Raw genomic sequence first — 16,385 nt, forward strand, 5'->3', positions numbered from 1 at the left:
TTTTGTGGTTCCGGTCGCTCAGGAATCTCATGCTCATGCTTGAAGGTCTTCAGATATTCGTCCATTTGTGAAATAGAATCTCAAATCGCCGCTCTAAAACTCTGCAGATGTAATAAATGGATTGAACCTTCCTCCCCGCTCGTCCGCCGTCCACCAAGACCTCCTTGAATTCATTTACAGGCGTCTCAGCAGATCTGCCGGGACGCCAGTTTAGGCCGGATGGATGTTCGCCGGATCCACTCTAATGGTGACGGACAGAGGAAAGGAAATCCAGCGAGAGGAGCGGAGATTAAAGCGGAGGGAGATCAGGACGGACGTGAACGGAGGGACACGGATTTGAGCGCTGTCTGTCTGTCAGTCGCTGCCTGTCAGTGAAAACACGAGGAAAAGGAAAAAAGAAGAAGAAGAGAAGCTCACATGGAAGTGTCACCAATGTCAAATGTCCGATTCAGTTCAGCTGGAAATAGCTGCTTCCCGAAAGCGTGTTCAGCTTATCTCACTTCGTTAAAACCGCCGAGAATAATCCGTCCAGCTGAGACGAGGTCTGTGCTGGAAACGTCATGTTCCTGCGAATTATTTCACATTTTATCCAGAAGTTCTGATGAATCTCAGGAAGTCGCTGCACAAACTGATCCTGGAGGTTTGAGATCGTTTTAATTCTCTCATTTTAAATCTCGAGAGTATTTCAGCACTCTTATTGAAATGTACGGTGTGTTTCGTTCAATAGATTTAAGTGAGATCGTTGTTGTGTGTTCTCACTGTGGCCTCCAGAATGAACTCGAGTTTCTAGGATTTGCTTTTTAAATTGCAAAAAAATCTTAACACTCAACAGCCAACCTGGTTTTGCTGTAAAACACACACACACACACTAGTGTGTTAACCTTCATAAATGTGGGTCATTTGATCTTCAATGTTTGTGTTTGATCGTGTCTGTTTTAGCTTGTTTGAATAAAACCTGCAGTGAGGAGACATTTCCTCTTCTGGCCCCCCACGGCTTTTATTTGCAGACTTTATAATCAGACACCTTCTGTGTTGTATGTCTTTCTACATCTCTTGTTTTTCCAACAGGTTTGATTTGAGGCAGTTCCTGGACTCAAAAACCAGATTCAAACACAGTTCTACCCGGCCGGGTCGGGTTCAGTGCTCTCTCACCCAGAATCCTGCATGACAGATATTTACATCCATGGTGTCCGTTTGTGTGTAAACAGTGTGTGTTTACACCCAAACTGCAAACGCTGAAAGTGTTGTGGACGGCCTGCTGGGCCAGCGTTACGGAAAAGTTGCGTTTTCTCCCATCTACATGAAGTCGAAACATTTTCCAGTGTCCAGTGTCTCCGAGCAGCACTGCTGGAGGTTGATTGATACTGTAACGCCAGAGCCGTTCTCTGAGTCGCTTCATAACCTAATCCTCGACGTGGTTGTGAAGGTTCGTGGCGGTCGGAGTCGGAGGCGAAGGTCTGGAACCTGATCTGGGTTCTGCTCCGGCCTGGATTCCGTCCTGCGCTGGTATTTCTGGCGTCATGGGAGCTGGTGTCTACACTGTAATCCTCTGGCCGCCCGCTCCGCTCCGCCCTGCCTGCCACGCTGGCCGCTCCACGCCGCTCCACGCCAGGCAGTCGGCACATGTGGCACCGAGGCCTGGCTGCACTGCCAATCACACTGACACACACACACACACACATTTCTACACACACACGGACGCATGTTGGCATGCTGGCGTCAGCTCAGTACCATGCAGTGGAGAACGCGAGCCGAGATCAGGCAGGATCGTCTTCTCCTTAGAGTATAAAGCAGTATCTGTTTTCTTTTTCTGTTTTTGAGCAGAATCATTCATTCATCTGAGGGAATTTATGTATTTATGAAAACAGCTTCAGCCTCTGAGCTTATTCAACGCTTTATTTTTGATATGGAGTGGAACCAGCTCTTTGATTTTCTGAGAACATGATTAGAAATAACTGCTAACTTCAGGGCCGTCCGCCTCGGTAAATAAACCGCCGTCACAGTTCGCTGAAGGTCTTTCGAATCCGGTTCGTTTTTCCATCAAACTTCCCGTGATGTTTGAGGCGCGGAGGCGTGAGCGCCCAGCAGACCGGTACCGGCCGCCGTGCCGGGGCTGCAGCGCGCCTCGCTGTGGCGTTGCCATGGCGTCCGGCTCTCAGAGTCCCGCCGTCACTTCATCCTCCTGTTGTCTCCCGGTCCTCTCGTGTCTCCGTCCTTTAGCGCCGTCTCTGTCCTTTCTGCTGCTTTGATTTTCATTTCAGTATCAAGGACATCTGTGGTCAAAATAGATTCTTAAAAACGGCACCTTCAAGGAACGATACCTGTGACGTCTTTAATCCTCCTCCGTTAACCCTTCCTCCGCCGGGCGGAGCAGACTCTCAGATCGCTGTAATCCCCTCACACACAACCAGGAGCAGAGCTTTTACTCACAATGGTTTCCATTGAAACGAGGAGGAGGACTGAAGAAAAGGATTTTCTCTGCAGCCTGTCCACGTCTTCTCCACGGCGGTGGACGGGCGAGGACGAACCAGGAGCTGAGCCTCTGCTGTCATCCTGCGTCAGTGCCAAATACCAGAGTGAAGTGTTATTTAACGCTGAGGACGATCTGGTTGAATGAAGCCTCACACTCATCATTTTCAGGAACACATAGGGTTTGACAAGCATAAACCTCAAAGAAAGTTTATTTAAATGAGCAAAAGTTGAGTCAAGCAGTGAATCCAGTATTTACGAGTGCATCAAATTTTCAGTCGTCTGTTTTAAAAATGGAGAGAAATTTCTGAGCCTCAATACAGAACGATCTAAAACAGAAGGAAGAATATTGATATTCTGGGTGGGAGGAGAGGCGGCGCCGCTTTGCATGGGCGCCACACTCCAGCCTGACCTGGAGAGACGCCGCCTCTCGGTGATTGACACGACAGGCGATGGAATCGGAAAGGAGCCGGAGCGTGGCTCTGTGGCCCAGATCGCATCAGGAGGACCATCACTCCGGTCGTCCAGCAGACGGACGGAAAGACACATTCCCCTCTGGAAGTTTAGGACAGTTTGAAATTTACTCCACATGAACAGAGAGTGAAAACTTAAGAGATTGGAAAAAAAAAGTAAATAAAACAGTTTCATCTAGTGTATCAGTAAATGTTTTCAGTGTCCGGAGTTGAAGATCTAATCTGAAATCCATCAGAATAACAGTCCCATGATCTCTAGAACAAGAGAATTCCTCATATTGTAGTTTAATGATGAGTCAGAATCCCTCCGTTACAAAGGACACTGTGAGAAAATAAAGTGCACTGAGGTGAAGATGCCTCTCTGGGGCATTGGACGATGCACCATAAACAAAAAGTGAATTTTGAGCCGCAGCGTCTGCAGTGTACACAGGAACACACTGATTTGCAGCGACTGTAAACCTCACCCTCCAGACTCCGGCTCTTCTCTCTCTCACCTGCTTCATGTCTCTCCTGGACCCTTCTGACAGAAGCTCCTAAAAGGTTCACGCCTCCAGAAGCTTCACACCTTCATTTCAGTGCCTCAGCTGCCAGATGCTGGCGGACAAGTCGACACGGAGCCGCCAACATGCCGGTTTAAAGCCCCCCCACCCCGCCCCCACCCCGGATCGTTTCTCTCCAGGTGTGTAGAGATTCATCGGCAGTCAGTCGTTCTCACCTTCAGCCTCATCGAGCGCCGGCAGATTGAACCTGTTCACACCCTGACATGCTGTGTTACATGTAGACGAGGAAAAACACACGGTCTTGATGTTAAACACTAAACACACACTCACGGTGAAGATGAGCTTCATATCAGTCTCTTCTATTCCACATTGGTTCTATGGACGGAGTGTGTCGTCCCTCATGTAACTGTAACTCTGTGTGTGTGTGTGTGTGTGTGTGTGTGTGTGTGTCACATCCTGCATTAGATGATTATCTAATAAAACTAAAAGTTAATTCTCATAATAAAGTATTGACATTTACATTTTTTCTGTTTTTTATGAAAGTTATTCCACTTTAACTTCTTTCTCCGCATCAACGCTCTCGCTGAACTTTTATAGCGTCCTCCACAAAAATCACCCCAAAATATAAAATTCTATTTTATTTTCAATTTCCTTGCACCAAAGTAAATAACTGCAGGTGATAAAGGTTGAGTCTCCAGCCGCGTCTCGGTGCGCCGACCGGTTCGGATTAATCCGAATGAAGAAGGGAAAAGTTTCAGAGGAGAGTTGGTTGACTTTAGACAGAGTCGTTTGTTTTCACGGCCAACAGAAGCTCCTTTATCTCTGCGACTGACGTTTGGAGACAAATGAACAAACAGCAAACAGCTGAAGACACTCAGGCTGAAGCAAACTGTCACGGTTTCTCTTTAAATCTAAATAAATAGTTCGGGTCCACGTGCATTTCATTTGTAAAGTGAGTAAAATCTGATATTTTGACCATAAAGTTTGGAGCTCATCCCTCCACCTGCCTCCAGCTCCATCCATGATGCATCAGGAGACTGGTTCTTTGCTTCAGAGCTGTTCTTTGGTGCTTTGCTCTGTTCTCCATGCGACTCTCTCCTCCTCCACGTTTCACTCGACTCTCCACTGTTTTCCTCTCAGCTGTCGCTCAGACAGCGTTTTTATCTGAACAAGAGTTTCATCTGCATTGAATAAAAGGAAAACAGTCCTTTGTCTTAAATAGACCAAGTTCACTGGTACAAGTAGTTTGAGGATCGGAGTCTGACTGTTATCGTCCCATTGTCTTCCTGAAGTACCGTAAAAACTGGATTTATTCTGATAAAATAACTTCCTGTGTGGGTCCACAGTGCCCTGCTTCTCATTTTACTTCTGTTGGAGACAGAACCGCGGTCTGGAACATGTAAACTCGTTCTCAACCTGAACCTGAACCACACACTCCGCTGACACACACTCTCCCAGCGAGATTCGAGCCGTGGTGGAGCGTTTCTCCGTCACTCGGCGGTTTTACCACCTTCCATGTTCCTCCTGCTTTCTGAAGCCCTCGTGGTCGGTTCGGGGTTCAGCCTGACTCCTCCCACCCTGAAGCACCCCGTGACCCCGACGGAGGCGCGGCGCTGTGGAAGATGGACGGTGTGATGGATTCTCTCCAAAGCCTGGGCATCTCATTAGAAGCTGCATTATGCGGCGGCGATCCCATGAAACCTTTATTTGTGCTCACTTTGCTCTGATTAGTGTGGCGTGGCGTTGCTTTGAGGCCTCTCTCTCTCTCTCTCTCTCTCTCTCTCCCTCCTTCCACGTCTTCCTCGCCGTCATCCTCTTCATCTCGTTGACCCTCCCTCTTGTCTCTGTCTCCCCGCAGTGGGCCGGCTGCTGATCGAGTTCAGCTCCCAGATGACGATGGAGCAAGTGCAGAAAGAAAACCCCAACGTGACGGAGGGGGGCCGCTACACGCCCCCCGACTGCCGGCCCCGATGGAAGGTGTGTACGAACGCCATTTTCACGCCACAGGGTGCTGCACGGCGCCACTGAACGCCGCCTTCCTGAGCCTCCTGCTTCATAATGAAGCAGGAGGAGAGTTTGTGCGCGGCTCGGCCGGGGCCGGGGGGATTTCACTGCTGCAGAATAACTCGCCACGGGACGAAACAGAGCTCATTTCAGTGCAATTACCCTGACAAGCCGTCTGCTGAGGAGCTTGAGTTACACACAGTGAGAAGCGCCACGGAGCTGTGTGTCTCTGCTAAATCTCAGCACACGAGCCAAGTTACCATACTGATGCTTCTTCTTATTATATATGTTGACCGGCTGTGAAGAACCAAACCACTGGCATCAGTTAAATTTACTACAGAAATCAGTGGAGCATTATGGGGTTTTACTGTTTCACCCTGATGAACTTGAAGGCGATGCAACACAGGAACAACCTGCTAAATTATCTCAGGAAACACTGTAATGTCTTGAGTTAAAGCATGAAGATGACATTTATGACAGTAATAAGATCAACTCATTGATGCTTAATGTAACTCCAAAGCATAGAAAGTACTGGATGTGTTCAAAAAAAAAAAATGTACATGTTTGCTTTTCTTAGTGAATTCTATCAATGTTTTGGGGTTTTATGAAATAAAAAACAGACAAATTAACAAAAGTTCCCCATATCGTCTTCCTATCAAAGGAAATTTAGAAAAATGTAAGTATTTTTTTTGTATTCAGCAAAATTCATGTGTTTTATGAGCAGAGATGTGAGAAAACTTGAACCTGGAAGAAATCTTTACCGCCAGTGAAAACGCATCATTTTTATGTTTTTGTTTCATGTTTACACTGCAACATTTTGAAAACAATGTCCTCTTACCTGAAAATGGCACAAAATGCTGAAAGCACTGTAGTTAGCATGCCAGACCACTTGTTGGTGCTGTTGTTTTTTTTTTCCAATGAAATGACAGCAGAGAACACACTGTGAACATTAACACACAGATATTCTAATGGACAGACGACTCGGTTGCGTTAATATTCATAGTTTTCTGCTAACAGTCCACTCCAGCCGTGGTGAACATCCGCCACTGCAGCTTTTCCCTCAGTTTCCATGGAGACGGAGGCGGAACATTTTCAAAAGTTCCGCACTGGGAGTCGTTTTCAAAATGACACCTCTTCCACCACTATATAAACGCGTCATGCAGAGATGGAGACGATACAGTCATTTAAGGAACCTGAACAAACAAGAGAAGCACCAGTCAAAACGAAATACACCACTCTGGAATTAATAGCGCGGCTTTATGCTCATCAACATAAAAATATGTGCAACGCATTTGGTGTCAACAGACGTCTCCAACACAGCAGACATACAGTCACGTTCTGATGCTAAGGGCCTGAGTTTTGTGATGTGTGAGACGAGAGCTGCAGTCTTCCAGAGTCAATACTGCTTCCTGTTCAATCACCTGGGCTCCCCCTGGACGGCTCGGCAGAAGAGCTTTTACTGTGTCTTTGCAGCCTGTCTGCAGTCAGCAGCGCTGAAGAGATGGAAATACTCTCAAAATACAGCAACACTGAGTTTAAACCTGTTTCTTTTAGAGTGTGTGAGACGACAGCTTAATGTAGGACGGACGCTATCCATGTCGCTCTGGGTGTCGTCTTCATCTCCGTCCGTCTGTGTCCAGGTGGCCATCATCATCCCGTTCCGCCACCGGGAGAACCACCTGAAGTACTGGCTCCACTACCTCCACCCGATCCTGAGGCGGCAGAAGATGGACTACGGCATCTATATCATCAACCAGGTGGGCTGCAGACTGTCGCTGGCGCTCAGCTCAGGCTCAGCCTCTGTCTCCTGAAGCCCTGTGGAAGTGGCGGTGGAGGAGTCTCCACTGGGAGACAGTGAGAGTCCGGTCCGGACAGTTTCGAGACGCTTGAGGAGACTCAGTGTTGTTGTTGGAATTTCTTTTGTGGTTCTTTGGGAAAAGAAAGACGTATACAGATAAGCAAATGGGTTTAGGTTTCTCCGTCCCCCAGTTGGGACCCCAGTGAAGAAAGTTGCTTGACGTTATCACCTGGTGCCTGGTCCGTGGCTGTTTTCTCAGTATTTTTGTGTTTCGATCCCACTCGTGACAAATGGCCGACTGAAGTTCACCTTGAAGGGATCGCTTCACTCCTGCATAAACATCATTCTGTGCTGGGCATCGGAGGCTGGAGACAAAGTTCAAGGCCACTCTGACCTCGCAGATCAGAATGAGAATCAGAAGTGTGAAGGTGTTGGACCGACCCTTCACACTGCGTCGGTGTAGGCTGAAAGCTGGATTCATTAGAGGCTGCTGTTCACTGCTTTTGGGTGAAATGCTTTCTGTGGTCTCCCTCCTGCGGACGGGTCGGGGCACCAGGACCCCGGAGTCTCCGGACTGACAGCCGTTGCCCGGTAATAAACCTCCCCGATATCGTGGAGAGAGTCTATCACTTTGTGTTTGAGTCTGAGGAGAAGTCGCTGAACCTCTAAAGACGTTCATTCCTGCTCCTCACCTTCTCCACCGGCGACAAACACAAACCATCTGCAGAGTCAAGCCCAACTTATTTCCCTCCACTCTGTTCGGCAGGCGGCAGGTGTGTGTGTGTGTGTGTGTGTGTGTGTGTGTGTGTGTGTGTGTGTGTGTGTGTGTTTTCCTCCCGACTCCTCGTCTCCTACATTATTGGTAATGAGCCTGCCTTCCTGCCCTTTTGCTCCCCCATGAGGCTCGCGCAACACCTTAATCACTCCCCGAGTGGAGGCGACCTTTGGTTCCGCCCGCCCCGCTGCGTGCCGCTCTTGATGATGTGTATACACACACACACACACACACACACACACACACGCTCGCTTTCTGAGCATCTTTGAAGCTTTCTTACGTCAGTGGTTGTCGAGGGGAGGATCTGTTAGAAGGACTGTGACATTTGGAGCAATTATAAATTAACCTTTTTATTTTTGTTGGGGGAGTCTTATTAAATTTTAATCCCTGTTCCAAGACTGTAAGAGCTTCTACTTCAGCTTCATTTAGAGCCCGTCCGGTTCTCTTAAACAGTGTTTGCTTTTCTGCTTAATACCTAAAAATCCCACAGTTGTAATGTGTTTCTATGAGCATATCATGTCTATATTGAATTATTGTTGATGGGAAAGTCATCGTTTTCAAAATTTAGATTGGATTGGTAGTTTTATAATCTTTTACATGGCTGCTGTAAGACGTCCAGAAGAATCAGGCTCTGTTGACAACTAGAGGCAGAATAAAAAAGTATGTTGTCTGAAGGTCTGACCGACGAATAAACAGCTAAACAACAGAAATCTTCAGAAAGGAATGAAAAAAAAAACACAAACGTGATGTTACTTAGCTGCGTCTTACACAACGTACATTTTGATAAAAGTACCTATAGCAAAAACAGTCTTTAACCATCAGTGACTGTGTTTAGGAAGTTTATATTATCTTCATTCACCTAAAAACGCAAGAAAGTGACACAATCTGAGTTTTTGTTTTGGATTTTGAATCCCTTACAGTTATAATAACTGCCAGTGACCTCATGATTTTGTCTTTTTAATTATATTGAAGTCACAATGCAATAACCCCCTAATCGTGAAATGACAGTTGATCAGTGAGCAGTAACATTTTGTGTCATGGTATTATTTTTTTTTTTGTTGTTGTTGTTCTGTTTATTCCAGATCAGAAACCAGATTCATCAGAGCACACAGGCCAGTTTAGGGGTGAAGAGGATTTAATGCCTTGCTTTACTGCACTGTGTGCTCACTCGATGGAATAACTGATATAGAGTCAGTTTTTTATGATTTAGAGGTCCGGAGCTTTTGAAGTAGAAATAACATTCATGGTTTTGTAGAAAGCAGCGCTGCACTAACCTGAGTACAGCCAGCTGGTGTTGCGGGGTTAATTCCTGCCTCCTGTTATTAAATCAGCTTTGAAACCTGCCCAGAGCCCAGCTGTGGCGATCTGCCTCACCTCCACCTGGCTGAGAGGAACCGTCATTAAAGACGGAGCTTCGGGCTCAGCTTCCTGCACTTTGATTAAAATTTAAATTAACATGTTGAAATATCTGGAGCTTATACGTTTCATTCAACTATTGCATATTTCTGAATATAAGAGTGAATTTTAACAGCGTGTTGCAGATGATCTGCCCACCAGTTTCCTGTTGGACTGAAGGAAAAACACCTAGTGGTACAACGAGGTATTACAAGACCAGACAGTCTGGAAGCATCCGTTGACGATTCAAGTCTGAGATGTCGTCAGGATGGTTTCTTCTCGTGCGGATGATTTTGAACTATTTTTAATGCTTCAAAGAAAATATGTTGCATCATGAAAGTCCCAGGATTACCTGGAGCCAGGAGGCTGAGCGCAGAGCGACAGGAGTGGGATTTGGACGACAGCGAACCGCCGATACACCTGACACCAGCAGAGATTAAACCTTCAGGCCCGCCGCCGCTCGCTCCCGCAGAGAACACTCTCCCTCAGGCTCGCTCGGGTGGCAAATGAGTGGAAGCCTGGAACGTTTTGGCCGGCAGATTGGGCTGCCGTGCCGTTAGAGTGAAACTGGCGTTTTGTGTCGTACGTCAGCAGGAGCAACGATTTGTTACAGAGGCCGCGACAGTTACAGAGAACAGAGTTATACTGGAAATCTCCCTCCAGGGTTCCAGCTTGTAGTGAGAATGAAACAAATATGAGAAATATTACTGTCTGACTGTGATTACTGTCTCAGAAACAACTGTTTCCAGCTGAAACCAACACAAAGCCTCTTGCAGACGTGGGACATGGATTTGTTTTCTACAATTGTACAATTTCATTTAGCAGACGCTTTTGTCCAAAGCGATGGACAACACAAGCAAGAATTCAGACATAAGAAAGAAACCATTAGTAAATGCTTCAATTGCTTGACGTGCGATTGGTCAAGGGAGTTGCCATCAAGTTACAGGTTTTTTTTGGGTTTTTTTTTTGGTCAACTTAGTCAGTGGTACATAAGTGCTGGGTTTTGGACCACCTGACCTATTCTACCCCAAAGATGAGTCGGATTAAGTCCCTCGGTGTTCTCTGAACAATTGAGTCTTCAATTGTCTCTTGAAACTAGAAAGAGACTCGGCGGAACGCACAGAGTTAGGAAGTTCGTTCCACCATTTGGGAACAACAGAGGAGAAGAGTCTGGCTGGAGGTTCAGAGCCGAGCTGGGCTGGAAGCTCCAGACGTCTCTCACATGTAGAGCGAAGAGGGCGTGAAGGAGAGCAGACCTGGATCAGGGAGTCCAGGTCGGCCGGAGCCGTTCTTGTAAGCGATTTGTAAGCCAGGAGGAGAGATTTGAAGTTGATTCTGGCTGCAACTGGAAGCCAATGAAGGGAGATGAACAGAGGAGTGACATGAGCTCTGTGGGCTGGTTGAAGACCAGACGTGCTGCATTCTGGGTCATCTGTAGAGGTTTGACTGTACATGCAGGGAGACCCGCCAGAGGAGAGGGTATGGAGGTAAATTAGTTTCTTTATTTTTCAATCAGAAAAAAAAGCTGCTCCAATCGAAAACATGTTTTCAATCGGAAAAAAACTTCACTTCAATCAAAAAAAAAAAAAAAAAAACTTTTTCAACCAAAGAAAAAACTTGTTCAAACGCAAAAAAAAAAAAAATATTTGAGCCCCAAAAACATTCATATAAACACGTGTTTTCCATGATGGATTTTTTTTTTTTTTTTTTTTTGTATTAAAGTTTAAATATGTGAAGAAGTTTAAAGGGTATCCAAAAGGCTAAGGGCTGGAGCCCCTGTCTTTAAAAAGCTGCACGTTTTGACACCTGAACGGTTGAAATTGGCCATTTATTTAAATATGCCCGGGCCATTTTCTACTGGGAGACGTGGGTCCAGAGGTCAGAAGGCTGAGTGGCCTGGTGGAGCCAGGGCTGTTTTCAAAAATTGTGTTTTCGGTGTCTCTGAGTCGTACAAACTGACCCCTGAAAGTTTTACCACTAACACGGACACCTGCACACGGTTGTTCTCCAGATTTGTCCTGCTGGTTTTTAAAGGTACATTTCACCGGCTTGGTCCTAGTTGCTCTCGCTCTGTCAGCCATGAGTTTCTGCCCCGGCTGCAGGCTGGATCTCATCTCCAGCTGAATGTTAGATGACTTCGGGTCGACTCGCTGCATCTCGCCGCCCCGCTGCACTCGTTCCGCCTCGGCCGGACCTCTCTGAGCAGCCACGGTCTCTGCTGGCGAGGCGCAGTGAGTAGGCGTTGCAGAGGGATCATGCGGAAAGCGATACAGCAGCCTCGCCCGCCTGCCGAGGACCGGGGCCAAGGTTTGTTTGCCGGCCATCCGGCCCGCCGTGTTAGCTGGAGGGAAGCCCAGAGAGGGGGGAGGAGGAGGAGGAGGCAGGTGAGAGTCGGGGGGGGGGACGAGCGACAGAAGCGATGAAGAAAGTCCAGCCATCTGCTGTTTGCATTGTTTCAGCTGGGTTTCAGTGGTTCCTGTCATCTGAAGTTCAGAATCACAGAGTCAGCATAGTTCCAGAAAAGTGCAAATGCATTTCAAGTAAATAGTAAATCTTTAAAGTTCCCCACTTTTCTTCTGTCATTTTGTATTTTCACAGGAACATAATCCACAGCAGCCTAAAAAAAAAAATCACACTCTGGACATAGATTAGTATCTTGTGGGGGTAAAATCACACAAACTGTTTAATTAAGGGTGTTAAAGTAAGATATTTCACCAGAGATGTCAAGAGGAAAGCCTTTGGGGGAAAGAAAAAATCGTGTTGGTGGAAAAAAAAACAGCCTGAGGCCAGAATTTTTGGATGGAATCGATATTTAATCCATTCGTTCATTTGGATCGGGCACATCCAAAACGTGCCAAAACACGCTTTGATTCTGGATGCTCTGACGGAGGGGGGAAAAAAAGATCAAATAGAGATGTGTGGTACAATCAATGAGGAGGAACGACGGCGGATTGTGTTGAAATGACCGACCGGCTTGTGTTTGTTCAAACGGAGACGAATAAGAGCGAGAAGAGAACGAGGACGGGACACAGACATGGACTGACTTCAAATGACTCATGTCCTTTAAGACAAAGCTTTTTGGATTACAATAGACACAGTATAGTTGAACTGAGCGTTTGTGTTTGTTAATAGCTAATAAAGTTTAGGAGTTAGGAGGTGCTGCTCAGCATTTAACACAATGTCCTTATTTTAATGTGCTTAAGTAAAGAACACAGCTTAGGCCGAACTCCCGGCTTTCTGAGGTGCTTTCATGAAGTCGCCCTAATCTGCGTTTTTGTGGCATGTCAACCGCGGTGGAAAAATCGACGGGACAAAACAGCAAGGCGGGATGGGAAAAAAAAAAAAAAACAGCACGTCCTGATATCTGGTTTCAGCACACGGCGCTGTAAGCTTCAGCCGGGCGCCGCGCTCCGCTAATCCACCCAGATATGACCCGCTGCCCTCGTTCCTCCCACCGCCACCTCAGCAGCACACACACACACACACACACACACACACACAAACACACACACACACACACACACACGCTGGAGTCTTCCAGTCCGAGGATGTGAATTGATTTGTACAGGATTTATTCACTCATTCATTCATTTCTTGTCATTTATTTTGGGAAGCGGTAAATAAAGTTGTTCTTATTCGTGTCTTCGCCTCAGCTCCCGCGGCGTCCGCTTCCTGGCGGACGCCGCGGGATCAGGACGGATTAGGGCGCCGTGTTCTCCGGTCTGTGTTGGTTCTTGCTTCCTGGTGAAGGTCACATGGGTGCAGAGCGGCCGGTTCACTGCTTCTGCTTGTTTTTGTCATGAAAGCACACAAACATGGATTCAGAGAAGAATCCGCTGTAAACTTTACCAGCGGTGAGTTCATGGACAAATGGACATGCTATTGGCTGAGCAAGTTCATCTATTTAGACTAAAATAACCTTCACTTCAAGTGTTTCTCTTTCCTCATCTTTGAACTGCGTCTGTTTGTTGATCTCACTCGTCTTTCTGTTCGCACAGCGACTGTAGTATCATATAATGTGACACTCATTACATGAAGACGGCTTTGATTCGAGGGCGATCAGCGGAAAATCTAATCAATTACCTGAAATGAAGTCGGTGTTGCTGCGCGTAACGCACACTCTCTTCTTGGAGTTCATGTCATTCCAGAAACCCTTAAATTAGTTATTTAGCCTTATTATCACATCACTCCAGGAGGAGAAATGAGAGGAAGCAGAGAGGCCAGAAGAGGGGGGATTCTGGCTCTTTAGCCAAGACACAATTAAGCAGTTTGAGAATATAGACTGATTAATGCCAATGAGTTTATCAGATGGTATTCATCATCGCGTGGCAGCAGATAATGTGGCTCCTGTTACTGAATCCAAATGATGCACTTTGTAAAATCAGCCCGATTCACTATGAATGCTGCGATCCTCAGATGGGGATTCAAATTAATCACGTTTAGTTTAGAAACCTGGAGAGAGCTCACACAGGGAGAACATTCAAACTCCACACACTCTCCTTCAGCCCAGAATCAAACTGGGGATTCTTTATTGTAAAAAAACACTAGAAGTTCAGTGAGTTCCCAGGGGGAACAATAGATCTGAAAGTAATCAAACAGACTTGATATTTGCGACTACACTCTAAAAAATGATTCCTGGGGTTAGTTAGTTGAGCTTAAAATCATGAGCTTTTTCAGCATAAAAGAATAAGGTTGTCACATGGACTTATTATAACAAGGTGGTCATTTGTTTTAAGAGGTTAGTCTGGCTGAAAATATTGGGTTAGCTAGTTGAGGTTAAAATCAAGAGCTTTGTCAACATAACATTCTAAATTTGATACATGGACTTATTGTAACAAGATGGTGACTATTTTAAGAAGTTGGTCCAGCTTGAAATTGGAAACTGTGTCAACTTAAATATGTATGTATATTTTCAACAAAACCTGTCAAATTCAAACTGAAAAAACTTCATTTGTCCCCAAGGGCAATTCAAAGGCCAGACCTGAAATCAGCCACACCTCATTCATTGTCTGAGCTGAATGAGGGACTGAAATTTTGCTGTCTATTGAGTTTTCCCATCAGTTTGCCCAAATCTCAGACGGCAACTGGCAGATAACAAATAACTGAAAAACATAAATGTGAAAAATAAACTTTAAATAAGTAAGACAAAACAAACAAAAGTGTTCCTAAATATTTTAGGGCTGAGTGTAAGTAAGATGGCCACACGGTGGTGCAGTGGTTAGTATTCATGCCTCACAGCAAGAAGGTCCTGGGTTCAAATACTGGCGAGGGCTCGGGGCCTTTCTGTGTGGAGTTTGCATGTTCTCCCCTTGTGTGTGTGGGTTCTCTCTGGGTACTCCAGCTTCCTCCCACGGTCCAAAAACATGCATGCCAGGTTAATTGGTCACCCTAAATTGCCCCTGGGTATGAATGTGTGTGTGAATGGTTGTATGGCAGACCAGTGAACTGTCCAGGGTGAAACCGCCTTCGCCCACAGCAGCTGGGATCGGCTCCAGCCACCCGTGACCCCGAAAGGGAGAAGCGGAAGAAAATGATTGAATGAATGAGTTTATGTAAGATTTTCAAACCATGTTTTCAGGTGAGGTAACCTCACCTCTTTCATACGTTGCTTCACCTTAATTTTACATAAACCATTTCATTGAAATTAAGTTGCTTCACCTTAATTTTGACATTGACCAGTTTATTAAAATTATGTTACTTCACCCTAATTAACTGTTTGCAGGTTGAAGTAAATTATGTTGGTTGACCTTAAATAACTGAGTTTCGACCATTGAAAGTCCTGTGGGATTTATTGAAAGGTTTTAGTTGGAATTTCATAGAAAGGTTGATGCAAATTGTTACCTTAATTGAATTAAGCTGAGCTGTTACTTTATTTCTTAGAGTGTATAAAGCTGCGTAACAGCGGTCTGAATGATTGATACTTTAATATGGTTGTTAACTTCACCCAGTATCACATTAAACTTGACAATATGTCAATTTTTTTTTACATAGAAACGTTACAAATTCCATTGTTCTTGTGTAAACATGATCTAAACCTGTTTGTTTGTGTGATCATGCCATTAAACAGGCATTTTAGGAGCTCTTAATCAATAACTTTTGCTTCAAGAATTTGCATTGAAAAGAAAATTCTACCAAATATGATAAGGCTTGAAGTTGTTTCAAAAATCGAAGCCAGACTTAAATTTTGCAGCCTTACTTGCAGAAAACTTAATTTATTGGTACAATCACGCTACAAATGATTCCATTTTAAAAAGCAGAATGCAGCCAAATCGTCGCAGCCAAATGCTTTTAAGAAATGTCAGTCATGTATGGGAGGATTGTTATCTGTAAAAACACAACTCATTCCTTTTATATTCAAGAATATTGTAAAAAAAAAAATAATAATGATAATAATAAAAAAAAAACCCTTCTGCTATAAAAGGACAAGCCCTTCCAACCCTGAATATTGAGCCCATAAATCCTCCATTGTCTTGATAGACTGAACAAAAGCCAGTTTAATCAAGACTTATCTCCGGAGCAGGACCAGAGCTGCCTTTATGTGACCCAGTTCTGATGTCTTGCTCTTTTGTGGCACCGATCTGATCTGCCTCTGGACAATGGAAGCAGGAAAAAGACTCACGCGTTCACATATTTTTAGATTGGATGTAGGCCTCATGCATCAGATCTGTGCCGATGCACCCGCTGTGTAAACCGTTAATGTCCTCTCCATCATCTACGACCACAGGAAAGAAAGAAACAGAATGAGGGAGTTTGTGTGCATCTGACCGCGGAACAGAATATCAATCTGACGGGCGACGTCTCTGTTCCTGCTTCCTCCTGGAACTTTGGCTGTTTTGTGCTGTTATGCAGAGGAGCTGTACAGTGGAATAACGCTGCCCCTCCCCGCAGACCGCGGCGGTCCCAGGTGCAGAGCGCTCGCCGTGATTGAGTCCTGATGAATTATAGATCTGGCTGCAAACTTCCAACTTCTC

General features: G+C 45.5%; 1 protein-coding gene across 1 annotated transcript in view; it reads left to right on the forward strand.

The window, feature by feature from the left end:
• Positions 1-16,385, forward strand: part of b4galt2 (UDP-Gal:betaGlcNAc beta 1,4- galactosyltransferase, polypeptide 2) — a 113,351-nt gene that overhangs the window by 35,683 nt on the left and 61,283 nt on the right. Inside the window, exons 2-3 of the mRNA XM_030115032.1 lie at positions 5,301-5,419; positions 7,087-7,203. Coding sequence (XP_029970892.1) covers positions 5,301-5,419; positions 7,087-7,203 — 236 coding nt within the window. The remainder of the gene's footprint in view (positions 1-5,300; positions 5,420-7,086; positions 7,204-16,385) is intronic.

This window comes from Salarias fasciatus, chromosome 18 (genome assembly GCF_902148845.1).
Source record: "Salarias fasciatus chromosome 18, fSalaFa1.1, whole genome shotgun sequence".
Lineage (NCBI taxonomy): Eukaryota > Metazoa > Chordata > Actinopteri > Blenniiformes > Blenniidae > Salarias > Salarias fasciatus.